General features: G+C 56.9%; 2 protein-coding genes across 2 annotated transcripts in view; one reads left to right on the forward strand and one right to left on the reverse strand.

Annotated features, from left to right (window-relative positions):
• The first annotated feature begins 5,211 nt into the window (after positions 1 to 5,211).
• On the forward strand, positions 5,212 to 27,795 carry LMOD1 (leiomodin 1). The gene is made up of 3 exons (XM_054181457.1): positions 5,212 to 5,606; positions 24,140 to 25,774; positions 27,280 to 27,795. The coding sequence occupies exons 1-3, from the start codon at positions 5,346 to 5,348 to the stop codon at positions 27,304 to 27,306; spliced, it is 1,923 nt and encodes a 640-aa protein (XP_054037432.1). The 5' UTR covers positions 5,212 to 5,345; the 3' UTR covers positions 27,307 to 27,795.
• The window catches only part of SLC16A4 (solute carrier family 16 member 4), a 383,212-nt gene continuing 381,867 nt past the window's right edge, over positions 26,451 to 27,795 (reverse strand). The window contains exon 10 of the transcript XR_008463276.1: positions 26,451 to 26,755. The gene's annotated coding sequence lies outside the window, so the exon portion shown is untranslated. The remainder of the gene's footprint in view (positions 26,756 to 27,795) is intronic.

Below are 27,795 nucleotides of genomic sequence, written 5' to 3' on the forward strand. Positions count from 1 at the left end.
CTTCCCACCCAAACCATTCTATGGGTCTACAATGTTTTAAGCAGCTCTGTGCAGAGCTGCCTGGGAGCCTGTGCGTTGTGCGCAGGGTTTTAAAATAAACAAAATTGATTCATTAAGAGAAATGATCAAACTTGGAAAAACAGTGAAGTGGATGGCGGGGGGTGTCTGGTAGGATTTCAGACTGTTCGCCTGTGGTCAGCTGGGTAAATCTCAGTCATTTCTGTGAAGTGAATTTTGTGCGTGAAAGTCTAAAAATCACAAAAGTGCAGCTTGAGTGAGAATGATGTCGTGCCCATCCCTGGAGGGGTTCAAGGCCAGGTTGGACGGGGCTTGGAGCAACCTGGGCTGGTGGGAGGTGTCCCTGCCCAGGGCAGGGGGTGGCACTGGCTGAGCTTTAAGGTCCCTCCCAAACTCTAACCGTTCTATGATTCTATATATACTGCCTCTGTTAGGGCTAGGCCTGTGTCACAGCACTGACAGCCGCATGAAACACAAAGCAGCTTTTATTTAGCCCTCTAATAAATCGTGCCTGCAGTAAAAGCGTGAGCAAATCTGGGGGGCAGGGATCTGCTCTGCCAGTCCTCAGGCGACCGCTCTGTCTGTAAATGCATCCTGAGAGAAAATGCTATGAGCGCCCTGGAAGTGGAAGCCTGGCGGCACCTGGCTGAACGGGAGGAGGATGGCTGGCCGGTGACCGAGGGGTCGGTGCGGGGCTCACGGCCGAGGGCATCCATCCCACCGGAGCTGCTGAGGCGCTCGGGAGTGGCACCCGCCTCGGTCCTGGCACTGCTGAAGCAGCTGGGCTGACCTGGGGGTGTCCCTGGCGACGCGTCTGTGGGCCGGGCAGCGTGGACGAGGGCTGGGCTTTGAGCTCCCCCTCAAGACATGGTGCCTGCGAGAGGGCAGTTCTCCGGAGAGGCCGGGAAGGCAGAGCTGAAAACAGCAGAATTAGTGTCTGTCCTGGCAGCAAATGCCAAGGCAGCCTGCAAAGCCCCCAAAGCCTTTCATGTTTGCAAGCACCCTAAGTTGTAAATCGCCTATTCTTTTCACACTCCTCATTTAACCTTACACACCGCGCTCTCTTGTACGGGCGGTAAATCATTCGGTTGCAACAGGCGACGTGGATTGCGCACCGGGACGCTTAATTGCTCTAATAAATCATGGGCTGAAGCAATGGGAAGGAGCTGAAATGCTCCCCCGGCTTTCATTTGTTGGTTTTGAAGGCTTTAAAAGACTCCTTGTGAATGTAAGCCTTCGTGGTTTGCGTGCAGCGGCGGCAGGTTTGTGCTTCGGGCAGAATGGGAGCGGAGAGGGCTGCAGTAATGGAGATCACCAGGAGGTGGTATTGTGGCTTCTGCTTTGGCCAAGGAGGGGAGATGGGAAGAGTGGAAAATCTCAGCCTGGTCCCAACTGGTCTCTCCACTCTCCCATCCTCTGTTCCTGCTCACACTGGTCTGACCCTCCTTAGGGTGGCGATTTCTCGCAGTTGCCCTTGCCCGTCCCCCCCTAATGAGTGGCAGGTTAATTACATCAGGCTCAACGATACTCATCCCTTCCACAAGGCGTGGGAGAGCTTGCGAAACTCCCTGCGGAGCTCGTGTGGTCCTTGAGCTGCAGTGGCCAAAGTGATCCCCAGTAGATCAGCTGGGGGCACTGGTGGCACCCCTGGGCCGCATTCCTGGGGTTTTCAGAATTTCCCTGTGGCCAAGAGCTGGTTCCTTTCCTGATCTATAATGTCTTTTCCACACTTCCTCCGCTCTCGTGCTAGCAGAGGGAGGATTTGGGTGAAGTCGCAGTTGGGTTTGGGAGCGGTTTCTCTCACTGGTGGAGAGACCAACATGTTCCAGAGCAACCACGTGTCACAAGCAGGCAGGCAGATGTCACTTGCTTTCTCAAGGAACATCTTCTGAAATGATAAAAAGATCAGTGTGTTTAACCTTCCCTCCTGCAGGCTCTGAAGGAAAGGGAAATAAAACAGATTAGAGGAATCCATTCAATTTGCAGTTGTCCTTTATCAGCTAATAGGAAAAAATAAAGGGAGATGGACAGTCCTCGGTGGTGGCACAAGAGATGGGGACACGGAAGGCTTTCCCAGCTCTGCCATAGATCCTGTACATGTGCCTGGTACTTAATCTGACTCTGTCTCAGTTCCTCGTCTCTAAGACGTGGCTAATCGTTTTGCCGTGTTTCGAAGGAGCGTTGTGCAGAAATATTCATTAGTGCCTCCGAGGCGCTCAGTTGCTATGGAGATGGGGATCCTGATAAATGCGGAGACTGACGGAGCCTCGGTGGAAATTCGGAGCTGCTGGGAGCTGCTCTGCGCCAAACCGCACCGTGCCGCACCGCACCGCACTCCAGTGACTGGCACAGCTTCAAAGGGACAGCATCGTCCTGCGGTGGCCGGAGCCGCTGCGGAGAAGGCTCAAGGATCCCCACGCACGTCTCCGGTCCCAGTTGCTGGTGGCCCTTGAAAGAGCCGCCAGTGCAGACGTATCCAGAGCTCCTCTTATTCTGGGGTGAAAACACTAGATTTTCTTTCTGTGTCGTTTGTTCTTTTTTTTCATGCAGCAACGAGAACTCTGTGGAATACGGTGCAGTGAGAGCTCTGCTAATATCCCCGTCTAAAAAGAGACGTGTGACAGCCAAGATAAACCGCAGGAAGACCATCCGCTATAAACCACGACAAGTTTAGAGTGACCCCTGGTTCTCTCCCGCTTTTTCTGCTAAGGAAGAAATATTTATTTCTCTGCAAAACTCTGACTCTGTGTTATCTGTGCGGAGCCAGCTCTGCAGTTCAGCGGAGCAGAGCCCGGCAGACGTGGGCTCCCAAATCGGGGAAGGATGTGCGGTGCTTCAGGAGAAACTCGGAGCCTCCCAGGTCGCGTTTACGGTTTCTTATGGAACTCGGTGCCTGGTGCTTCTCATCACAGGAGTCAAGATTCAGGAACAACAAAGCAGAGACCTCATCGGGGTGTCGATCGTGATTTTATTCTGTTGAAAACCAGTTTGCAGCACACAAAACAGTCATGAAGGAAAGGCAGAGAGACAGAAAGACAATTCCAGGGTTTACTCAGTGGTGGAAAAAGTTCTTTCTCTGTTTTAGCATTGCAAATTGTCCCTGGGGCTGCACACGTACCCTGTCCCTGGGGCCAGGGGTGGCACACCTGACAAAGCTCCGATCTTTCCTGGAAGAGGGAGACACGTAGCTATGATTCCTTCTTTCCTTTTTTCCCTGCCCTCTCCAGTTGGGAACTGAGCTTCCAGTTTGTTGCTTACCGCTTACAAACACTTGGTGACCGAGGGCAGCGACACTGCGTAGAAACACCAGGCATTTGGCCATTTCTTCCATCGCCAGACTCCGGTAACTCAAATTTCTCTTCCAGAAGACGCGGTGTTAAAGCCTTTTTGAATTGTGCATCCTGAAAAGCAACCAGAGAGTGCGTTAGAGAGGTCCAGGCTGTAGCAAGGTGGAACAAGCAAGACACTCATTTGGCTTCTTCAGGCAAAAAGGGCACCAAAAGGACACCAATATGCTAAATTCACTCTGGTTCCTGTTGCCTTCCGCGCTGTTGCAGCCATGGCAGTTTTGGGGTGAGGAACGGAGGAGAGTCTGACTGGGCCGAGACCAAGAGAAGATGATGAAGGGGATGCCCGTGTCCCTCCTAGTCCTTGGCGCAAGTGAGCACCGAGACGAGGGTCATGATATCGGGGCGACAGAAGTGATGGGGTGAAGTGGGATGAAACTCAATGCGACGATGTTTAAGGTTATGCACTTGGAAACTAAAATCAACAGGTTTTTTTTTTCTCCAGCCTGGAAAAAAATCTCAGTGGTGCTGGTGAATCACAGGAAGGCTATGAGCAGGAGCCAGGCGCTGTGATGCTGGAGATAAGTGAAATCCTAGAATGCGACAAGAATGTGCGTTTCCCGTCAAGATGGGGAATGTCTAGTTTGTAACGCAAGGCATTGGGAAACTCACCTAGAAGACCCTGTGCCTCTGCTCCGGGTGGGATCTGAGCTAGGGAGGTGGGCAGAGAAGGTAATTAGGCTGACGAGGAAAGTCTTAGGAGACCTTATTTTACGGAAGAGAACCAAAGGGCTGCTTGCTTGGACTAGCAAAGGGTGAGGCCTGAGAGCAGACAGTAAATTTTAGGAGGATGATAAAGGATGAAGAAAAAAGGATGAAGCTGGCAGCATAACGAACGGGTACAAAATCCTGTGCACGGGGTAAAGCTGCCTTCAGACTTGGAGAGAAGAGCCCGTCTGCCCCTCTCCCTCTGGGAGAAGTCGCAGGTGCCAGTAAGCTTCTTTATGGATTAAGGTTGATGGAAAGTAGGTGCCTCCAGCCAAAGCCCAGGCTTAGGGCGCCGTCTGAACAAGGAGGAGGAGAGACTCAGGGATTTAGTCTTGTGCAGAAGGAGGGCCGTCTCTGGGGCTTGGCGAGGGGAAATGGGGGTGTCGTGCTGAAGAGCAGCTGCAGAAACAGCCCTGCAGAGGATGGGGCGTCAGCTCTGATAAAGCGCCCCAGGGACGGCGCTGGGGTCAGGCTCTGCCGAGCGAGGAGCCGGCCCCGGGCTGGGCTGGCACTCGCTGCCTCCTTCCTCCCCGCTTCAAAAGCGCCCGACTTTGCACATCCTTCTTAAAGAAACCGGTCGGCGCCAGCAACATAACCACCGGCCACCTCTTTCCCAAAGGGCTGTGCGCTTTGGCTAACCGTGCGGATCCGGGAGGGCAGCGGGGTAAAGATGAAAACTTTCCCCTGGTTGGGCCCTTCATTGCCGATTTCAGCCAAGACCTGTCACTGTCACAGCAGAAACTCTCCCCTCCTGTAACGGAGAAGACACCCCATATCTTCAGAGCCACGCTGACCTCTTTAGTAGCCCTCCGGCACCGATGGGCACGTGCTAGGGCTCTGCCTCCCCCACCCCCAGATCCCCAGCCTGCCAGCTTGTGCATTTTTGCGTGTTTTCTCACTAGGTTGGCCCATTGCCTTTAAAAGGCTAAATGCTCCGGACTAAATTTGGTCATGCAGCTCTGCATGGTTCCCTGGAATGTCCTCGGGTTTCAGGCTCCTCTGATAGCACCATTCCCCGCCTCCCGCTGGGCTCCATTGGCTTCCCAGCACCCGAATCGCGGCTGGATCCTGTTATTGGCCAACTCTTGGACCGAGGGGTGTCCCCTCTTTATAACTACTATATCCCGGGCTGCAGGGATTGAGAGCTGCTGAGATTTAACACTTCAGCACCTGCTGCCGCTGGGGGAAGCAGTGGTGGAGCTTCGGCTTCTGTTTTTTCTCCTTCCTTGGGTACCACACACAACCGCAACCGTGTCTCGCCAGCGAGCCAAGATGTCCAAAGTGGCCAAATATCGGCGACAAGTTAGTGAAGATCCAGATATTGACAGTTTGTTGTCTACTCTGTCTCCGGAGGAGATGGAAGAGCTGGAAAAGGAGCTGGATGTGGTGGATACGGATGGAAGCATCCCTCTGGAGCCCGGTCAGAAGAACCAAACTGAAAATTCCCCGCCTGGCCCGCAAAACTGCGATGCCATGCTCAATCACTGCGAAAAGGAGACCAGGAAACGTCTTCAGAGGGAGCAGTCGATAGACGTAAGTCACATCTCCCCACGCTTGAGCTGGTTTTGTGAGGAATGCAGGGGCAACACCTGGGAACCCCGCTGGGCTGTTGTGGGGGACGAGATGGAAAACACGAACCCCGAGAAAAGGCTGCCGTGCCCGTTAAAGAGGAATAGCTGTCGTGTAGAGGCCGGAGGAGCCAGGCAGGAGCTGGTCCAGGCACTCCGGGAGGGAACGGGGTATTTCTTGAAATCCTGGTGTTACGCGCAAAGCCAAATCCTGTGCCAGTGCCAGGGATTTTCTCTCTGCCTTTGCTCGAACATCCTCAGGCAGGGCTGGGAGCAGAGATGGTGCTCTCAGAAGGTGGCCGGAGGGGCCGGTGCAGTGACAGCGATCCCGCAGGCTGCGTTTCTTTTTCCTTCCCCCCCCCCCCGCCTTTTTTTTTTTTTCTTTTTTTTTTTTTTTCCTTTGAAGAGCTGCGGCCTCTCAGTCCCTTCAGTTCCGCTTGTGCAAAAGCTTAAACTCTCTCTGGTTCTTGTGGAATAAAAAAAAAAACAAAAAAAAAAAAGTTCGCTGCTTTGTGGAAATCACCCCGAGAAGCAGGTTTTGCCCCAAACTGTTTGTTTCGTATTTGTTGCTCGGTTAAAATTCATTCTTTTGTTTTGATTTGAGCACATTTATCTCCTCCTTTGCCCCTGGCAAATCCTTTAATAGCTTGCTTTCAGCGAGAAAGCTTCATGCCCATCCCTCTCATCTTTTTGCCTCAGTGGGAGCCAGTCCCACTTCTCTCTAACGTTTATTAACCTCTGCACTGAGAATATTTGGTATGTGCCCCGTGCGTGGGAGGCTGGGAAGCGTTTGGTTTCCCGAGTTTTTCACGGCAGGCTGAGCCAGAGGGTGAAAGAAGGAGACTCTTCGGCTATTTATCTGTGGAGTCGCGGGCAGATTTCATAGCCCAGGCTGGATTCGCGTCTGCCGGGACAGGACGGGGCTGGGGAGGATCAGCAGCGTAAGCAGAGCAGAGGATTATGTGGATACCCCTGGGGCTCCGATTCCTTACCTATTCCAGCTCACCCAGCAGGAACCTGGACCTCCCAGCTGAGTAACCGAGCTCTAACTGGCCCGTGAGCACTTGGAAACAGCTCTTTATGGATGTGTATTCCAGGAGGGTCCTCTCCTGACTGGGTCCTGGGGGAAAACAGAGAGAAAGAGATGAAAATCGCAGCTATAGGAGAAATAAATGAAGGTTTATTCTGGAGACCTGAACAAGGGGTTAAATAGTTCCCCCCACCCCTCTCCAAGCTGGGAGCTTTCGTCTGGCTGGGAGGACGAGGCACTCACAGCCTTCACCTTCTATATGTGGCGTTTGGCGTGGGCCGGGGGGACAGAAAGCGCCGTGCCCCGCGCCGCCAGAGCGCTGGGTTTGTTTTCCCACCAGCGAGCGGGCGGAAAAATCTCCCCCGCGGTGGGGAACTGCAGGCGCCGCAGGACAAACCCGTCGGGAAAGAGAAGTGGTGTCGTGTGGGACCAGTTATCCCAGTGATGCCGCAGGGGTTTGCACTGGTTTGCAGGTGGTCCCGGCTCGCAGCCGGCACTGAGAGCTGGCACTGAAAAAGCTGCTTTTTTCAGGCCGGGGAGGGGGGAACTCGCGTTCGGCATCGGTAGTGATGCTATTGTGTTTTTCGCCGTGGGAAGATGAGGAGCCGAGTGGGAATCGGGACAGGGAAGTGTCCGTGATCAGGAGAAAGGGAGGAAATTGGAAAACTGGGAAATTGGCTGGTTAAACACTACGTTATTTGGAAGCTGCGTGTGGGGGGGTGTGTGCGTGTCTGTGCTGCGGGAGAGGACTCGGGATGGCGGCAGGGGATGGCACGGGGAGGAGAGGTGCTCGGGAGAGGGTGTAGAGCTCCAGCCGGCGGGGAGGGCAGCGATGGAGGACACGGAGGTCCTGAGAAAAGCGCTCGTTGTGCTCTCCTTCGAACCTCGGTAGCGTCGGGCCGTGGAAGACAAAGCAAGTTGGCAGCCGGTCAAATTTGTCAGTGAAACCGGCCCGGTTAGATTGCGTTGCAGTAACTAGATATAGCAGAACTGACTTTCTTCTTCTATTTCAATCCCTGGAGGCCAAGAAAAAAATATCCTCCGCCCCTTCCTCCTTGGCATTGTTAGGACCTGGGATTAGCACCGAGAAAATGCCAGCTCGCAGCGCTGGCAGGTCAGCACATGCCGGTGGTGGAGCAGGGCCTTTGCTCCACCGTGGGGCACGACGACGGGATGGGATGGGATGGCATGGCATGGCATGGCATGGCATGGCATAGGAAAGGGTGGGACGGGATCACTGGACCACAGAAGCAATCACAGCAACCAGCCCAGGAAGCCGATGATCCCCTCCACCCAAGGAACCACAGGGCTGTGTTTTGCTGCAGGATGGAATGAGAACACGGAGCCACCCGGAGCATCCCAGGCACCTCCCGAGCTCTCACCCGTCTGCTCAGAGCACTCAGGCCTCTGATGACAAATCCCTCTCTCTTATCAGTGGATTTCGCGTTGCAGCAGGCAGCGAAGCACTTGTGCCTGCCAACACCGGCGTTATGGCTGCACACCCACGGGGGTGGCATCGCCCCGGCCGTGTCCCTCCCTGCCCCTCTCCCTGGATGGCTCCCAGCATCGTGCATTGCAAACCCACGCAGCGCCCGGCATCCCTGATTGAATCCATCGAGCAAAACCTTTGCGAGCGAGAGGCAGACTCGTGAGCGTGGAAGGGAAGCGCGGGCACGAGGGCAGGGAAGGAATGGGAGGTCCTTCCAGCGGGACTGGCCCTCTGGACATCTGGAAGATGTTATGCTGCGTCTGTGATGTCTCTTCCATGGGGAGGGACAGGAGGTTAGATTCTTGTCCTTGAACCGCAGAGAGCTTACAGGTCCGCAGTTGCCTTGCATGAAGGCACTGAGGACAGAAAATACGAGGGATTTGCCAGCCCAGCTCCGCAGCGGCGCCTCGGGCTGTGTCGTTATTGCTAAAACTCATTTTGCAAAGCTGGGAGGTGGCTGGGTGGCAGCCCCCGCCGTGCCACGGCCCCTCCAGCTCCCGCAGCCCGCCGGGACCGGGGCCACGCTGACCCGCGCGGCTGCTCTCCTCTCTCCACACCTATTTTTCCTCTTCCCTCCTGTTCTTCCCTCCCTCCTTTGCCCCCTCGTTGTGCAGCGGCTGGTGGGACGTTGGCTGTTAGCTGGGATGTGCGGGAATTGCTCCGAAGCGCAAAATAAGGTATTTTAAAGGGAAAGGTTGAGTTTGTGCCCGCCTCACGGCTCTTCTTGCAGACATTGCTCTGTTCTCGGACTGGCTCCGGGCACCCCCATTCCCTTCTCAATCTCGCGAGGAGTGGGTATATTTAGAAATATTGTAACTACATAATAGCATGTCTTCTTAGTGATGAAAAGGGCAAACTTGGGTAACTAGGAAGCAGTTTATAAACAGCCCAAAATAGCCGTGAGCTTTGCCCTAACTTCTCTGCGCCGGGGAGCCAAATTCACGTCTTGGTGATGCAGGCATTAATTAATTCATCTTCATTTTGTATTGCTAGCGAGTGAAAGCATACCCCGGTTCAACAGTGGGGCTTGGGACAGCGCGTCTCTTCGGATGCGCTCAACAAGGCCTTCTTGTAGGTCCATGTTGTCGCGGGAGCCAAAGGTAAACTAATATTCACGAGCAGATAAATGACGAGACGGTTTCCAATAGCTCGTGGCTCTTCAGCGGGCAAAGACATAACGAGAGAGAAATTCAGGGTAGAAACGTGCTGTAAAGTTGAAGCAGCGGCATTAGCCAAAGGACGATTTACGGGCGGGGGGGCGCAGCTATCGCTTGAAATCTTTGTACCGTGCCTGGGATTTCTCTTCAGAAGAGGCAAAGCTGTCTGTGCCGGGGGCTCGCATGTCTCTGGTGGACGGGTTTCTCTGGCAGCTGAGCCGTATGAGGAGGTGGGTTTGTGAGATCTAGTCTGGTTTTGGCCTCTGCTGTTGGTGACATCTTCTTTACAAAGCACGTACCTATGCATACAGCACTACGATACACATCCCGGACATACCCCCATCTTTCCCATTGGCGTTTGGTCACTCTAAACCCCCTCAGGGGTACTTTTGCTGGGAGGGACCTGGCTGAGAAGAGCTGCCCCGTGGGAAGGACCCCCGTTCCCTGTGAACCACGCGTGCCATGGGGCCAGGGGGTTGGGCGAACGAGGGCTCCTTAGCAGTTGCCGTATCCATAGCAGGAGGTTTTGCTTTTCAAAGCATGCCACAAAATCCACCCGCTGCCGTTCCTGGCTCTCCATGGATTCCCACCTGCCCTCACCGCAAGGCCCCGGTGGCTCCAAAATGCTGAGCACCCAATGGCAGAGGCAGCTCCTCCTTGTGCTCTCCTCCAGCTCCACCGCCTTCCCTGGGAGTGGATGGAGCCGTCTTCCCTCAACGTTGCCTGTAAGGAAAGGCCACATGGATGTCCCGGTCCCATCAGAGTCCCCAGTCCTGCCTCCCAACGGGGCTGCACTGATTTCCTGCTGCTTCAAGTGGGGATGGCTGGGAAAACGCAGGGAAATTGCATGCGGGGATATTATCCTACGACTGGAGGGGATTCATTCCAGGGCCACAAAACCATTTCTTTTGGCAACACATAGTGGATCCCTCTTTCCACGTAAGCCGTGGGAGCAGCTCCGTGGAGGAGAAGGCTCTGAGTAGGAGACGCTGGATGCCAGGGCAGATGTGCACAGCCAGGGCCAGCTCTGCGCAGTGCAGACGGTCCCTGTCTTTTTGTCTCCTGACGGCTGAACACCCTTCCTGCAGGAGAAGATGAGCTGGCTTAGACAAGTGTCTTCCAACACCTTTCCTCTTCTCGTTCCCCCCGTGCAGGCAGGACACCCTCCTGTTCCAGGTCCGTGTGTCCTTATCCCTGCTTTGCCTGGCCCAGAGCTCCTGGGGACATCCTTGTGTCCCCAAGCGCTCTTCGCCATGGGCTGCATACAGCTGACAGCGAGCGGTGGGACAACGTTCCTCATGGCTGGGTTTTGATGCAGCGGGAAAAGCAGTGACCCGGAAGGGAGTTTACTTCATCCAAATGCAGCATGTTTGAAGGATGCTGATGCCAGAGGGCAGCAGGTTTTCTTGCCACGGATGAGGATTACAAAACTCCTTGGAAAGGTCTTGTAAAAAGTCCTGCCTTCCTTTTTAACTTACTGGGGTTGGCACTTGCTGCTGGGTGGTATTTAATCCACTTACTGGTGGCTGTACGTGGAGGGACGTACCGTGAAAAGTGACAATCCCTGCCACCGAGCCCTTCTTACAACACCATGGAAAAACGAGTTGGTATTTAAATTTCTTATCGGCGCTCAAAGCCCGTCATCTTTTCGTGAAGGTGCCTGGAGGAAAAACAAGCTCCACATTTAAATAGCTGGGACAGACTCAAGGGAAATTGCAAACAAGGGAAAAGAAGCGGTTGTATCATTCCTGAAGCATCTTACCAGTCTGTGACTAACACGTATGTATTTAAACTCTGCTGTTCTGTTTATCAACCAGTTCTGTCGATACGCCAAGACTGTTCCTTCTCTCTTCCAAGAATCTTCACCAATTCCCAGCTCTTGCCTTTCTTTTAACCATGTCCTGGGCAGGTCTTCAGAGGTCTGGGTGCCTGCTTTTCCCGCAGCAGAACATAGAATCATAGAATTGTCTAGACTGAAAGGGAAATTTAAGATCATTGAGTCCAAACATCAACCCAACACCGCCCAAACTACCACTACCCCATGTCCCTCAGCATCACGTCTGCCCGGCTTTTAAATCCCTCCAGGGATGGCGATTCCACCATGTCCCTGGGCAGCCTGTTCCAATGCTTGACAGCCCTTTGGGTGAAGAATTTTTTCCTAATATCCATCCTAAACCTCCCTTGGTGCAACTTGAGGCTGTTTCCTTTTGTCCCATGGCCAGTTCCTTGAGAGAAGAGCCCAAGCCCCCCTTGGCGACACCCTCTTTTCAGGCAGTTGTAGGGAGCGAGAAGGTCTCCCCTCAGCCTCCTTTTCTCCAGGCTGAACACCCCCAGTGCCCTCAGCCGCTCCTCATGTTCTACATGTCGTTCTGCCCAGCTCCTGGCCTCCAAAAGAGGTGTAAGTGCTGGGTTTCACTGGGGCATCCTTTCTCCTGGTGCTTCTCCAGCAGCACCCGGCCCACACTGGGGCGGGCAGAGGACGAAGGTGTGGGTCCTTCCACCAGCACACAGGCTGGGAATGGAGCTGGCGGCTGTCTTTGCGTTACGACAGCCAGGGGTATCCAAAACGCTCCCACATTTTGAAAGAAACCGAAGGTATCGAGTCATTCCCGTTTGGTCCTAAAAGACCACGGATGGTCTCTGCTTTGTGGCCTCTCCAGCCTGCTGCAGAACAGCCCGCCCAGGAGAGCCCTGTTATTGTCACCTGTCCTCGTTCAGAAGTGAAAACTGCCGTTGCCTGCGCTCGGATGTTTCGTTCTTCATTTCTGAAAACCTCCCAAGCCTGTAACGAGGAGGACGAGCTTCAGAAGCGAGAGCTGTCAGCTGGCAACAGACGATAAAACAGACCTCCGAGGCGGAACGAGAAGCAGGACCCATCCCATGACAGATAGCTGAAGGATCTGCAGTGCGGAGAACGGCTGAAGCCAGTGAGGTGGCAACGCACCCAGGTTGGAGCTGCGCTTCCGAGCCAAGGGGGCAAGAAGGAACCTCACGGCCAGATCGGTGCCTTTGTAACGCCGTTGGGAATCGGTGGCAGAAACCTTGTTTTGCTGTGACCGGGACGAGTGGCGGCACAAAGCGTTCCCGGCGAGTCATCGGTCGCGCCGAAGGCACACGCTCTGTCTGGGAGATACACAGTCCATCTAAGGGCACAAGCGGGGAAAAAAAGCTGAATTTCTAGTCAGTCTGAGAAAAAAAAAAAAAAGAGTAAAAAGCCGACTTCTATATTTGCATAAACAACAACTGGGATGCAGATAAATCCATGGAAATGCTTGGAGTGTTTAGCTTATATGGGCAGCGCTGCCCAGGAGGTTTATTTTATGTTGAGCTGATAAATAGTCACCAGGAGGAGGAAAAGAGCTGGGGTCCTTTACGTATCGCTTTCTTTCGCAGCGTTATGACATCACTTGCGTGCTAAAACGGTCTCCGTGACTCAGCTCCCAGCAGGACGCTGGGATTAGCGGGTGGTGTCACTCCAGCCCACCCTTTGCCGTGGTGGGAATGGCAGGACGGTGGAGCGAGAGGATCGGGCCGCGCAGGGGAGGGAGGCTCCAGGGCTCTTTGTTTTGAAGCCGTGGGGCGGACGGCGGTGACGGCGTTGGACCAGCCGCACCGCGAGGTGACACGAGTCCTGCTCAGCCCTGTCCTCTGCCCAGAGCGTGGTGCAAACAAGGTTGAAGACAGGAACAAGAGCTGCAGAAATGGGAGAGGAGAGGTGACAGCCCAGGGTCACGGAGGTGTTGTGGTGTCTGCTGCCCGTTGTGCAGCCCAGGGCCGAGATATTTGGGTCGGATTTTATGCCGAGACCTGCCGGGTGCTGCCAAGGGCTCCCAGTGGTCCTGCCTCCTGGCAGGGGGACCACGGCAGACGGTGGGCATGGTCAGCGTGGGAACCGGCACCCGGCACAGCCACGAGAGCTGCCCGCAGCAGAAAGGGAGCTGCCGTTTGCTTCCTTTCAGGGAAAATCTTCAGTTTCTAAGAACTAGAGATCGTGACTCCTGGCACGCCCCGCTTTATCTCATCAAGTGCTGTGTTCTGGCTACAGCTCCCACGTGGTGTAGGAGCCCAAGGAGCCAGTGCTCCTCTTTCTCATGAGCTATTTAAGAGGTTGGAGCGGCAACCTAGCTCGCTGATTTGGGCAGGTAGGCACCTGGGGCTGCGGCTCATCTCACCTGCTTCAAAGACCTTGATTCATCCTCCCGCACTGGGTGCCCGCGGCCACCGGTGATGCCGTGGGCTGTCTGTGGTGGTCCCATGGCCTGACTGATGGGACCCATGAGAGAGCAAGGGGCCTGGAGATGCTTCCCGCGTAGTCCCAGGAGGCTGGGAACCGGAGTCGTGCTTCTCAAGCGTCCAGCACCCGTGATGCAGAGGACGGGAGATAGGATTTAAGGCTCGCTAGGGCTGAATTGCAGTTCTGCTGTTCCCCAAAATCTGAGGAACGCTCTTTGTGGGCTGCCCACAGAAAGTGCGCCGGGCAGAAATCCAGCCTTGAGGTGGTCGTGGTGTCAATCACTGAGGCTCGCTGCCCTTGGCAACCTCTGCCGAGGAGGAGGCCATCAGAGAAAAGGTCTCGTCTTGGGAATATGCAGTTCAGCCATGGCAGTGCCAGGAGAAGGGGCTTGGGAATACGATGGGTAGAGGAGAAAACCCCCGACTTCTAAACCCAGATTTTGTTAGAGAAGCAAAAGTTTCCATTTGCAGAGCATCGAGCGCTTTAAGGGCTTGCTGGGAAAGGGCTGCGTGTCGCTGTGGAAGGGCTGGAGCTATTCTATTAAAGGAAACCCAGTTGAAATGTTTGTTATCAGCCTTAATTCGGCAATGAAGGCAAAGCAAGACAAAAGTCAGGGCCAGAAGTTGTCCAGTCTCTGGAGAGCAGCGCTGCATCTCAGGAGGAGGATGTTTTCAAAAACATTGGCCTGGGAAGTGCAAAGAAACAGTGATATTTGGGGTCAGAAGGGTCCGAGCAGAAGGGAAGGGGAATAACTGAGCTCCTCGTTAAAATAACAGAGTTATAGCTGAGGTGGGACAGGGCAAGAAGTTGTTTACATCGCTCTGGGCTTTAGCACATAGAGCCTGGGGGTTCACGCTAGGTCTGCGTGTGTCCCCGTGCTGGAAGCCGAGGCCCTTTCACCCTTGCTTCATGCCAAAAAAATCCAAACGTGCCAAGGGAGAAACTCGGTTCTGCCTGGGAATGGACCTACCAGGAGCCCGTCCCGACCAGAGCTCTGCGGGGGCGTGCGGGGGCTGCGAGCAGGGCATCTCGCAGCGCCGGCCCACGGTGTTTGCTCTTTGCTCAGGACCAGGAGGGTTGTCCTGGCGCTGCTGCAGGTAAAACCGTGCCAGATCCCCTTGTGAGTGGGTGGGTGTCATGTAGACCTGGACTCGGCTGTCCTGGGCAAGCAGGGTCCGCAGAAGCCACGTGGTCCCGCTTCCTCCGGTGGCCTCTGGAAATCCAGGTTTAGTAGCTCTCAGGACTCGGCCAAGGACACAGCATTTTTTTCAGGAATGTCCTTGGCTCTGAGTTGTCCCCGAGTTACTCAAAACTGGCGGAGCAACGGAGGGAAGGAGCAACTTGGCCAGCTTGTTGTGGTTTAGCTTGGCTCCAGCAACCCTCTCGCATGCCCGGAGCGTAATGGCAACGGGTACCCAAATACCCAGGAACGCCAAGTGCAGAACAACCTGCCTTTGCCCACTGGCCACCTCGAGGGACTTCTCCGTGCGGTGGGACAGTCTTGGGGGATGTCCCTGTCCCCTGGGAGCTCTCACGTGGCTTGTGCCCAGCCTCCTCAGCCCCCCTCACCTGCGGTCACACCGAGGGGTGGTGGGATGCTGGCGCCTCACTCGGTCTCTGGCTGGGATTTGGGGGTGCTGTGCAGGACCGAGGGGACACTGGGGCTCCTTTAGAGCCCACGCAACTAGGTAGGTGTCTCCAGAGCAGATGCAGATGCCCAAGGTTAGAGCTGTGGGTTGTATCTCAAAGTCTCGTGGTGGCTCTGGAGACCTTTGTAGGACTTGGTAGCATGTGTCAGACAGACTGACACCCCTCGGGCAGTGATTCCAGATTGGCTCGTTAGTTATGGATGCGTAATCATGCCTAAGCCCCCTACTTCAAATAACCAAACCCAGCTTCCTTCCCTTACCAGTCTGGTCTGGGAGCCCCCAGCTGACCGACACTTCATGGTGAGCTGTCTCTGTCTCTCAGAGATCTCCCCTTGCCCCTGGGGCTCCCCCATTTCCCTGTTCTCCCACCTCCAAAAGCCCCACCGTCACTCAGGATTTGTGTGGGACCGATGGAGCTTTGCTGGTGGGTACCTGTTGCCTAAGCCATGCCCTGCCAAGAGACGAACTAGAAAACGTCCTCTTGGCTTGCAAGAGAAATTTGTTATCCCAGCAGAGGCTGGGAGAAAGGGACAATCTCTTGGCCTGGGCTTTATCCCGCAGCACTACATCTCCGGAGGGATTCTGGTTGGTTTGCGAGGAGCACAGCCCTGGGTGGAGAGTCTCTGTTGGTGGCAAAAGCCACATGCCAAGCAGCCAGCACGCCAAAACGGCTCTGCTGGTGGAGCTTCTGGAGAGGAGGAAGGTGGTGAGTTGCAAGGAGAAGACTCCTGGGCTCTGGTGGCTTCCAGTGCACGTGCAGAAGTTACCCCGTGTGGCTGAAATAATTCCTGGATTAATTAAGTTCAGCCGGTCCAGCGGTCCTTAAGCACACATCTGCATCTTGGTTTAGGAGGGCCGTGAACGGGTGCAGGGCAGTTTGGTGACAAGCGGTGATAAACCCTTGGTGCTTGCAAGAGTGTGGGCGCAAGACTTGTACCTACAAGTGGACCCGCAGCACAACTGACTCGGCTAAATAGGCGCGCTTTCCACGTGCGGGCGGTTTCTGAAGGCGCTGACATTTGCCTCTTGCTTTTCTCCGTGTTTCCCCCTCGTATTCCTCAAGAACGGGCATCCCCGCAGCTGCGCGCCGGCGAGGACCGTGCCCCTCTGCTCGGGGGTGTGTGAAGCCCGTGTCCCCATTGCCACCCGCAGCGAGCAGCAGCTGGAGCCGTCAGCCTCCTTGGAGCTAACCCCGGATTTTCCAGCGGTGCTGATGGTTGGGGTGGGCCTGATCCTGGCTCAGGCTTCCCCTCTCGTGCTCTGGATGCTGTCATAGGGGGTGATGTCTCCCAGCTGGGGGATGGTATTTCACAGTTGGCTTCCAGAGGCCACCAAAGCTGCAGGTGACACTAGAGACCGAGTCGGTGTCAAGCCTGCGGGTTGAGTTCACTCTTTCTGGAGCCATTTGCATGTGAACTGCAGGTGCAGGTTTGGCCCTGAGATCTTTTGCTGACAGTCCCGTTTCCGCCTGGGGCGCAGCGTGCCAGGTGTCCCCAGCAGTGACCCTCACGGAGGAGCCGTCCTGGACTCTTCTGGCTTCCCCCTTTCAGCCAAGCCCTCCTCGGACCCAGATGGGGCACGGCTCCCCGGAGCCAACACGGAGCTGCTCGGCAGCGGGTGCCCCCCAAGGCTCCCATCCTCACATCTTGCTCCGTAGCTGAGCCGAGCACGCGGCCGGCGTGGTGGGGCAGTACGTGCAGCCCGCTAGTCTGGGCCGTGAGGGACTCTTCCCAGGACGCGCCTCTGAAAATAACTGCGGGCTGGTGAAAGCTGGCCCCTTCCAAAGACAAAACATTTCTTCTACAAGCGCATTTCCATATGTCCCCTCTGCCAGGGACTGATGTAACAGCAGCAGCCAGGCCACAGAGTGCCCCTTCCCTCCAGCTTGGGGACAGATTGGCGAGTCCCTGAGTAACCCGTCCTCTCCTCTCCTCTCCTCTCCTCTCCTCTCCCTCTCCTCTCCTCTCCTCTCCTCTCCTCTCCTCTCCTCTCCTCTCCTCTCCTCTCCTCTCCTCTCCCTCTCCTCTCCTCTCCTCTCCCTCTCCTCTCCTCTCCTCTCCTCTCCTCTCCTCTCCTCTCCTCTCCTCTCCTCTCCTCTCCCTCTCCTCTCCTCTCCTCTCCTCTCCTCTCCCTCTCCTCTCCTCTCCTCTCCCCTCCCTCTCCTCTCCTCTCCTCTCCTCTCCTCTCCTCTCCTCTCCTCTCCTCTCCTCTCCTCTCCTCTCCTCTCCTCTCCCTCTCCTCTCCTCTCCTCCCCTCTCCCTCTCCTCTCCTCTCCTCTGATCTAGTTGAAGATGTCCCTGCTCACTGCAGGGGGGTTGGACTAGATGGCCTTTAAAGGTCCCTTCCAACCCAACACATTCTATGAATGATTCTATCATTCTATGATTCTAATTCTCCTCTCCTCTCCTCCTCTCCAGTGCATTCCCCTTTCACTTAGAAACTTGTTTCTGGGCACGGCGGGGCGACCGTCTCTCATTCACCATCCTGAGCAAACAGCCAGATCGATACCTACCACCCAAGCAGCATATTTTTACCCCCAAACCACCTGTGGGGCTTTCAGGGCAGGAGGCGAGAAACCTCGCTCCACCGTCGCATCCCCAGGAGATCTCGGCAGCCCCTCTGCCCCGCTCCCCGCCGTCCCCAGCTCCTCCGGCTGCTCCAGCCCCAGCCCTTGCTCAGCATCGGGAGCGGTGCTGCGGACTCTCGGATTCCAGGCAAGAAGTTCCCAGTCTCCTTTGCCTTTTAAGGAAACATCTGAGTGGGTTTGAGGGTTACAAATGCTAACAAGCAATGGCAATGCTCATTTTAGTCTATTTAGAGGAAACGGGAAGGCATTTCAGTTCATCAAAACACTGGTGATTAATCAGCCAAGTACCAGGCTGTTTTCATTAGGCTTATTTTTAAAGGTCTGACACGCTGTGTAAAAATATTCCCCTAATAATCGTGCTCGCGGCGGAGGGAATGGCACAGGAGGGGGTGCAGCGGCACTGGTTTCTAGGTATCCAAGGTAAATATATCGGCGCGGCGGAGAGGAGCGAGCAGGCAGGACTCAAGATGGCAATGGAGAGGGGACAGGGCGGGCGCTGGCCGCTGCGGATGGAGACGGCCTGGCTGGTGGCCTGGGCTGCGGGAGAAGGTGCGCTGGTGGCCGCGGGGACAGCCAGGATTTCAAGAGCAGGGGGGAGGATGCTTTTCCCCCTACTGCATCATCCTGCCACGCAGCTCCTCTGCTGAGCTCCAGCCGGAGCAACACGCTTCATTTCCAGCCTGGAGGAGAGGACTTCTGCCCCGTCGCCAGTGAGCGGAGCCTGGGCTGGGTGTCCCCCACCCTGGGGCTGGCACCTGCAGGGGAGCTGGGGCGGCAGAGCGCACCGAGAGCCCGGCGGTGGGTGCAAGGGCAGGAGGGGATGAAGGCAGGCTCCCTCCTGGGCACAGATGTGGCCTTGGGCATGGCCAAGAGCAGCTTCCAACCTGGCTTTAGAGATGTCCCCGATCTCCACCAAGGGATGGAGAGTCTCGTGCAGGCAGTGGCAGTTGGGTAAGAGTGACCCTTGGTTTTAGAAACAGGGATCTGATTTCTTGCCTGGAATTTTTTGCTCCTGATTCCTCCCCTCTTGCTGCTGCGGATGGAGCCAGGCGAGGGCCTTCTCCAGCAGGGACGGGGGGCCAGGATCAAGGCAGTTCTGCATTAAATGAAACAGCTTGAACACCTCCTACCCCTTGCTACCAGCCAGCACTTTCTGCAATAACTTGCGGCTCTTTGGCAGCAGGATCCTTCCAGCGCATCCCAAATTTGCTGGACGCATGTGATCCTGCAAGTGCTGCCCGCGGTGGCAGTAACATCCGCGGCCGGTCACTGTACACAGAACCGTGGAATGGTTTGGGTGGGAAGGGACCTTAAAGCCCCCCCAGTGGCCCCCCCTGCCCTGGGCAGGGACACCTCCCACCAGCCCAGGTTGCTCCAAGCCCCGTCCAACCTGGCCTTGAACCCCTCCAGGGATGGGGCAGCCACAGCTTCTCTGGGCAACCTGGGCCAGGGGCTCACCACCCTCACAGCAAAGAATTTCTTCCTCAGATCTCATCTCAATCTCCCCTCTTTCAGTGTAAATCCGTCCCCCTCATCCCATGGCTCCCCTCCCTGATCCCGAGTCCCTCCCCAGCTTTCCTGGAGCCCCTTTAGGGACTGGAAGGGGCTGGAAGGTCTCCCCGGAACCTTCTCTTCTTCAGGCTGAACCCCCCCAGCTCTCTCAGCCTGTCCCCACAGCAGAGGGGCTCCAGCCCTCCCAGCAGCTCCGGGGCCTCCTCTGGACATCCATCGCCTTCCCTTTTTCCCCTGCCCGGGCGCGCAGCTGGCTCCTTTTCCCCCGGCTCCTCTCCTACATCCTGCTCCCTGGCTTTAGTTTCTTCCTTCCCGAAGACCTCCCCTACGCCGCAGCCATGTGGCAACACCTCCGTGGATGGACACTTTAATGAGAACAGCACTAACGATGTGACAACAAGACATTCCCAGCAGCTTTGCTAAGCAGGGCTTTGCTATGCATCTTATTTTGCTCTGGTTTCGTCTTGTTTGGAGAAACCCATTGCCTCCTCCAAGCATGGGTGCTGACGCAGGTCCTTCTCTCCAGGGTTTTCCTCCCTTTCTTTTTGCTCATTCCTGGCCAAAGCTTTGGTTGGTCTTGGGTGGCCCAGGGAGGTGAGGGGAGACTCAGGGCTCCCCACTGTCAAATCGCGTGAGCTGGAGCTGGGAAGGAGAAGGCTTTTTGGAGAACTTGGTGTGGAGACGAAGCTGCTGGCCCTGACTGGGGGAGCGCTCAGCCTGTGGACATGGAAGGCCTGCAGAGCCCTTGGGGGGCAACTGTCTCTTCTTGCAGGGACCTCCGACCCGGGACACCGCCAACCACGTTTGGAAGGCACCGTTGGGAATCGGTTTGGGGGCAGCAGAGTCCTCATCCCCCCCACACCTCCTGCCAGGGCAGACATGGCCCTTCCTTCACCGAGGCGCTTCAGGATGTCCCTGGGCATCCTTGCACCATCCCAGCCCTGGGAACAGGGCACATCTTGGTGGCTCAGTACGGAGGAGGTGGCATCACCTGCTCCCCACAGCCCCTGGGACAGGTGGGTGCTGGCACCGGGGCACCTCTGTGAGCCCCATCCCTGGTCCTTGGGGTCTGCAGCAGCGTGGGGCTGTGCGGACGCGTGGACGGGCTCTGTGGGGCTCTGGCATATGCCTTTCTGTCGCCTGTTTAGGTCCGCGCGGGGGAGCCAAGAAATCTCTTAACTAAATAAACAGCCCTCTCGTCCCAGCTGGCATCTGTTTATACGCCAGGTACAAACAGTCCCCACGGCTGCCCCGCTCACAGCCAGGCCAGTTCTTTCCACAAAGAAGCGGTCCCCGAGGGCCAGCAGCGCCATGAGCTGGGACGGCAGAGCCGCTCTCTGCCCGGCATGGACACGGCAGGGCCCTGGGCTGGGGAAGACACGGGGACATTGTCTGGAGGAGGAGGCCAGCCCTGGCTGCACATCAGGGTCTCTGGACTCTGATTTGGGGGTTCAAGGCAGTGGGTGAAGCCACAGAAACGCAGAATCCCAGACTGGCCGGGGTGGGAAGGGACCTCTGGGGGTCACCCAGTCCCACCCCCTGCCAGAGCAGGGTCACCCAGAGCAGGTGACACAGGAACGCGTCCAGGCGGGTTTGGGATGTCTCCAGAGACAGAGACTCCCCCACCTCTCTGGGCAGCCTGTGCGGCCCCAGCCCTGGGAGGACCCAGGGAGCTCATAAAGGCATCACAGCTGCATCTCCCATCTCCCAGAGGCATCTTTCTTCCTCTTTTCGCTGAAGTCCAAAAGACCCCCCGGTAAAGATGACATTTGCTCTGCCACCCCCTCGCCTTGGTCCTTTCTCCTCCTCCTCCTGCAACCAGCGTCGCTGTGGTCGAGCTGAGGTCGCCCAGATTAATCCCGCCGCTGTAGATCTGAGCCTGACCTAACCGCAGAGCCCCAGCACGTCACCCTCTGCTCACCCACGGACACGCACCCCACGGCGCCGGCTGGCACCCAGCGCCGAGCCACGCTGCCAAAGCCAGGCACCCAGGAAGAGCCGCGAGGGGCAGGAGCTGTGTGCTCCCCTGCTGCTGAGGTTCAAACTGCCAAACCCAGACCCAGACGTTACGGTAGGATCCTCTTCTGCACAGCAAACTTGGTCCCAGTGTCAGAGGTTTATCTGTCCCCAGTTATCTGCTTGTAGAATCATAGAATAGAATCACAGAACGGTTTGGGTGGGAAGGGACCTTAAAGCCCATGCAGTGCCACCCCCTGCCCTGGGCAGGGACACCTCCCACCAGCCCAGGTTGCTCCATGCCCCGTCCAACCTGGCCTTGAACCCCTCCAGGGATGGGGCAGCCACAGCTTCTCTGGGCAACCTGGGCCAGGGGCTCACCGCCCTCACAGCAAGGAATTTCTTCATGATATCTCATCTAAATCTACCCTCTTTCAGTGTAAAACCCTTCCCCCTCATCCCATGGCTCCCCTCCCTGCTCCCGAGTCCCTCCCCAGCTTTCCTGGAGCCCCTTTAGGGACTGGAAGGGGCTGGAAGGTCTCCCTGGAGCCTTCTCTTCTCCAGGCTGAACCCCCCCAGCTCTCTCAGCCTGTCCCCACAGCAGAGGGGCTCCAGCCCTCCCAGCATCTCCGGGGCCTCCTCCGGCCCCGCTCCAACAGCTCCGTGTCCTTCTGCTGTTGGTGCCCCAGCGCTGGAGGCAGCACTGCAGGGGGGTCTCACAGAGCGGAGCAGAGGGGCAGAATCCCCCCCTCGCCCTGCTGCCCACGCTGCTGGGGATGCAGCCCAGGCTGCGGGGGGGTTTCTGGGCTGCGAGAGGCTCTGCGTAACGACGGCTCGTCTCTGTTGGGAGTGGAGGTGTCTCATAGATGATGTCTGGGGAGGTGAATCCGATGCCCTGCTCTTACTGCATGGCTGTAACAAAGCCTTGGTCCTGTGCCTGCGTCTCTCCAGGCATGCGAGGAAGCGAATCCGGTGCCGTAAGACAAACCCACAGGCCGGAAGGCTGCGTGCGCCGAGCTGCCGTCAAAGGCTTTGGTCGCAGAAGCAGAACGCGTCGAACTGATGCCGATGGGAGGCTCTTCCCAGCTCAGTCGTCCGTGGGTGAAGGCTGCAGTGAGGCATTTGTTGTGTCCTGGAGGTGCCCGTGGTCAGCAGCGGCGCACAGGACAGGCTGTGCCGTGGGGGAGGTTCGGGTCCTTGACAAAAATACCAAAAATTGTGTGAAAAGAGGGTTTGACTGACGAGGGGCAAATGACCAAATGGCCCTAGAGCATGAAGGGAAAGAGGAAAATCCTTTGCTGCCAGGGGTAGTCTGTAAGAAAATAGGCATCGAGCCTCGGGGTTGCATCCCTCTGCATGCCGGAGGATGTAGTCGCCGCCTGGAGACTAGTCTCCTCGCGTTGGAGAGCCCAAAGCCGGACTAAGCTCCTTGTAGTCCCGCGAACACCACAGCGGCATCGCGGTGAGCAGAAAAGCAGAGGCCAAAACTGCTTTAGAGGAGCGCATATGCAAAGACTCAGACAAAACTAAAGCGATGTTTGCCGGCCCACTGAGGAACGAGTGGGCATCTTGGCTGGATTGGAGATAAAATAAGAAACTCAGGAGGTCCGGGGCAGTGCTGCGTGACTTCTTGGCACAGAGGGACGGGGACATCCCAGGAGCAGGGGGTGCCGGCTGCAGCGACACTGCTTTGCCCAACGCAGGCGGCAAAATCGGCGTCTTTCCCCGCGACAACCCCAGTCCAGCTCTTCCCCCCTGCGATGCCTTCGGACACCGCGGGAAGACGTGCTGGGGAAACATCGTGCGTTACGAAGCCATGGTTTCCTTGGTGTCCTGCGGGGAGCTAAAAAAATACAAACTTATGTTAAAAGGAGGCCCATTTCAGAGAGCCCAGTGTTGGGTGTGACTGCTGGATCAGTGGTGTCACCCGTGTCACCCTCTGTGGATGCTCCCCTGCTTGCACACACACCTCCGGAGCAGCATGGGAAGCGCGCTGGGCTCCGGATCGGGCAAAGCATCCGGCTGGAAACCGTTTAGGAAAGCTGGGAAAGCACCCGGGCATCCCTGGTTAAAAAGGTGATTAAAAAAAGGATAACAAAAGGCGATTAGAAAGAGGATGACTTTTCGGAGGTGTGATAGGAAGGGGTCCAACAGCACAGTGCGCGAAGGGAGACGCGTCCTGCCGCTTGTTGGGTTGTTGTCTGTCCGAGGGGGATGAAGGAGGGCATCCCGCGGACCTCTGGAGCCCTTTGGGAAGGGGCTGGAGGCAGAGGGAGAGCGGAGATGCCGTGGAGAGCTGCAGCAGGACCTCGGCACGCCTGGGTCCTGCAGGCTGTGCCTGCATTCGGGGCACTCGGACGCTGAACCCTCTTCTGGACCCGGGACCTCGGCTGGGTTCAACTTTCCTCTTCCAAAGCGCAACCGCGGGTGGCAGTGCGTGAACACGCGGTGGTAAAACACGCCGGGGAGATGGAGGAGACTCTGGCCCGTATTCAGGTCTAAACCGTCATTTAGGGGCAGATTTGGGGCAGGTCCTTACCTCCCTGAAGAGTCCTGGCCACCGGTCTGTCCCCTGCCACAGCACAGAGCAGCGCTAGCTGTCCTCGTGGTCCCCCGTGCACCTCCCCGTGGCCTCCTGGGGACCCTGCACGATGCTTTCACCAGGTTTTACTCATAAATACCTGGTTTTAGGGCAGTTTGTCCCTCGTAGGCGTAGTCTAAGACCTTCCTGCGACCATCTCCCCGCGCACCTTCCCCAGCTGTGGTGCTGCCCCGAGGGGCCCCGTGGCCGCTCCTGTGTGACAGAGGCGCAGAGCCGGTGACCACGGGACTGGGGGTCGGAGGCGTCTGTCCCTGTAACGCCACAGTGTTTTTCTCTTGTTAGGAAAGCAGATTGAGCGAGAAGAATAAGGGAGCCAAGAATGAAGAAGAAAAGGGAAAGGAAGCTCCTGCCAAAGACCTGGCCTGCAAACAAGATACCAAAGCGGGGAAAGACTCTAAAAAAGAAGAAAGCGTTCAGAAACCAGAGCCCAAAGGTAAAGCTGAGGCTGAGAGCAAGACCAAAGAGGAGAAGGCTATCAACAACAAAGTCAAGGCCATGGAGAAAAAGCTGATGGGGAAGGACAAAAAGGAGGAAGAGAAGGGCTCAGCGTTGAAGGACAGAGGGAAGGATAAAAAGGAGGAAGAGAAAGGCTCAGTGTTAAAGAAGGACGCAGGGAAGGATAAAAAGGAGGAAGAAAAGGGCTCAGCATTAAAGAAGGACACAGCGAAGGATAAAAAGGAAGAGGAGAAGGGCTCAGCATTGAAGAAGGACACAGGGAAGGATAAAAAGGAGGAAGAAAAGGGCTCAGCGGCAAAGAAGGAGACAGGGAAGGACAAAAAAGAAGAAGAAAAAGATTCCGTGTCGAAGAAGGGCACAGGGAAGGACAAAAAGGAGGAAGAGAAGAGTTCGGGATTAAAGAAAGAGGCAGACAAAGACACAAAGGGAAAAGATAAGAAAGAAAAAGATAAAAAAGAAGAGGAAGAGAGTTCAGCTTTGAAAAAATCAAAGGCAGATGAGAAGGAGAAATCCCAGCCGGAGGCAGAAAAGGCAGCGGAGGAGAAACAGAAGGCCAAGGCAGCGGCTGAGAGCAGCCCCTCCAAGCCCACCACTGGCAGCTCCCCGGATCAGGCCAAGGATGACGAAGCCTCCAGCATTTTCGATGAGCTCATCGAGAAGGTGAAGAACAACGACGCCGAGGTGACCGAAGTGAACGTGAACAACTCGGACTGCATCAACAACGAGACCCTGGTGCGCTTCACCGAAGCCCTGGAGTTCAACACGGTGGTCAAGCTCTTCGCCTTGGCCAACACCCGCGCTGACGACCATGTGGCCTTCGCCATCGCCATCATGCTGAAGTCCAACAAGGTGCTGACGAGCATCAACCTGGACTCCAACCACATCACGGGCAAGGGCATCCTGGCCATTTTCCGGGCACTGCTGCAGAACAACACGCTGACGGAGCTGCGTTTCCACAACCAGCGGCACATCTGCGGCGGGAAGACGGAGATGGAGATCGCCAAGCTCCTGAAGGAAAACACCACGCTCCTGAAGCTGGGCTACCACTTCGAGCTGGCCGGACCACGCATGACAGTCACCAACCTGCTGAGCCGAAACATGGACAAACAGAGGCAGAAACGCCTTCAGGAGCAGAAACTGGCCCAGGAGCGTGGGGAGAAGAAAGACCTCCTGGAGGTGCCCAAGCCCGGAGCCCTGCCGAAGGGGTCCCCCAAGCCATCCCCGCAGCCATCCCCCAAGGCTTCCCCCAAAAGCTCTCCCAAGAAAGGGGGGGCACCCGCCGCGCCACCCCCACCTCCTCCTCCGCTCGCCCCGCCGCTGATCAATGAGAACCTGAGGAACTCGCTCTCGCCGGCCACGCAGAGGAAGTTGGGAGACCGGGCGCTGCCGGTCCAGGAGAAGAACTCGCGGGACCAGCTCCTGGCCGCCATCCGCTCCAGCAACCTCAAACAGCTCAAGAAGGCAAGTGCGGGGCTGCGGTGGGGGCCATCCACGGGGTCAGTCTCGGGGCTGAGATTTCAAGTCACGTCTGTTGTCCCTTGGATAGAGAAGAGGTGAGGGCTGTCCTTCTCCAGTGCAGGGTAAGGAGTGGGGTGTCCATGGTCCCAAGCCCTGCGCAGAGCATGTGGCAGGGGCAGATCCATCCGTTCAATGAGCACATGGGGTGGGCAGATCCATCCTTTGCACCATCCCTTCCAGGGCAGGTGGGGTCAACAGATCCATCCCTTGGCAGAGCATCCAACAGGAGAAGATACATCCCCTGGCAAAGAGCGTGAAAGGGGCAGATCCATCACTTGGCAGAGCCCCTGGGGTGGGCAGATCCACCTCGTTCCAGGGGTCAGGTTTGGGTCCAGGGTTTGGGACACAAGGCAGAGGCCAGCTTTAACCTGTAACCCCAGGAGATGGGAATCCTGGAGCTCCCCATGCAGAGAAGGAGCAATGGGAGAGAGAAAGGCTCACACACCCCCATAGAATCCCAGACTGGCTGGGGTGGGAAGGGACCTCTGGAGATCACCCAGAGCAGGTGGCACAGGAACGCGTCCAGGCGGGTTTGGGATATCTCCAGAGACGGAGACTCCACCACCTTTCTGGACAGGAAAGAAGTTCCTCCTCATGTTGAGATGGAATTTCCGTGTTCCAGTTTGTGCCTGTTGCCCCTTGTCCTGTCCCTGGGCACCACTGAGAAGAGCTTGGCCCCATCCTCTTGCCCCCGGCCCGTTGGCTATTGCTGAGATCCCCTCTCAGCCTGCTCTTCTCCAGTGAACAGCCCCAGGGCTCTCAGCCTTTCCCCAGCACAGAGATGCTCCATCCCCTCAGCATCTCCGTAGCCTCCCCTGGACTCTCTCCAGCAGTTCCCCGTCCTTCTGGAACCGTGGAGCCCAGAACTGGCCCCAGTGCTCCAGCTGTGGCCTCCCCAGGGCAGAGCAGAGGGGGAGGATGAACCTCCCTCCACCCGCTGGCCACGCTCTGCTTAATGCCCCCCAGGAGACCATTGGCCTTCTTGGCCATGAGGTCACGTTGCTGGTCCACCCATGTGGACTGGTGTCCATGTGTGCAGCAGCTCACCGAGCTCTTGGTGCCACGTTGGCATGGCTGAGCCCGCACCCCTGGGTGGCCGGAGAGGCTGCGTCTCCAACGCTGGTCCCACCATGATCATAGAATCATGGAATCGTCTAGGGCGGAAGGGACCTTTGAGACCATGGAGTCCAACCATCAACCCAACGCTGCCTTGAAACATGTCACTCGCCCCAGACGGTCTGTGTCCCTGGCCGGGCTGCCCACAAGCCGGAGCATGGGGACAACCAGCCTGGATGTCCCCAAGAGATGTCCCCGGAGCGCTGAGCATCCCTGGCAGAAACGGAGAGAGGGGCCCAGCTCCACCACAGCTGGTCCGCATAGGGTCCCCGGGCCGGTCCAGCGTCCCCTGTCACTGCTCCCCCCAGTTAACGGGGTGTCCTCTCCGGCAGGTGGAGGTACCGAAGCTGCTGCAGTAGGGAGCGGGACGGCGCTCCCCCTGCGGCCCACCCCCGGGACGCTCGCCTTTCTCGTGCCTGTTTCCATGACAAGCCCTTTGGGAGCCTGCAGTGACCGGCGCCGAGGAGCAGCGATCTCTCGGGGACGGAGGGACGGAGGGACAGACGGAGGGAGGGCCACCACGGCCGTTGGACGCAGCGCGGGAGGAAGACGGTGTATTTATTATTTTCACGGTTGTGAAGCCCCTTCAAGCTCTTTCTTTTGCCAGCACCGTGTCCCGCCCGGTGACGCCAAGGATGGAGGAGGGAACCCCTGGGGCTCGGCACCCTCCATCCCGGCTTGCCCGCCGGGCCCCCGAGGTGGTCCAGCCCAGGGCAAGCAGAGGTACCCCCCCCCACCCCCACCCCCAAGCCATGGTTGCCGGAGGGGACAGCCAGACCGTCATCACGGCGTGCCACCCCCCGGGGTGGTGGGGACAGCGGTGGGGCGGCACCTCAGCATCGGGAGGA

This window comes from Rissa tridactyla, chromosome 21 (genome assembly GCF_028500815.1).
Source record: "Rissa tridactyla isolate bRisTri1 chromosome 21, bRisTri1.patW.cur.20221130, whole genome shotgun sequence".
Taxonomy (NCBI): Eukaryota; Metazoa; Chordata; class Aves; order Charadriiformes; family Laridae; genus Rissa; species Rissa tridactyla.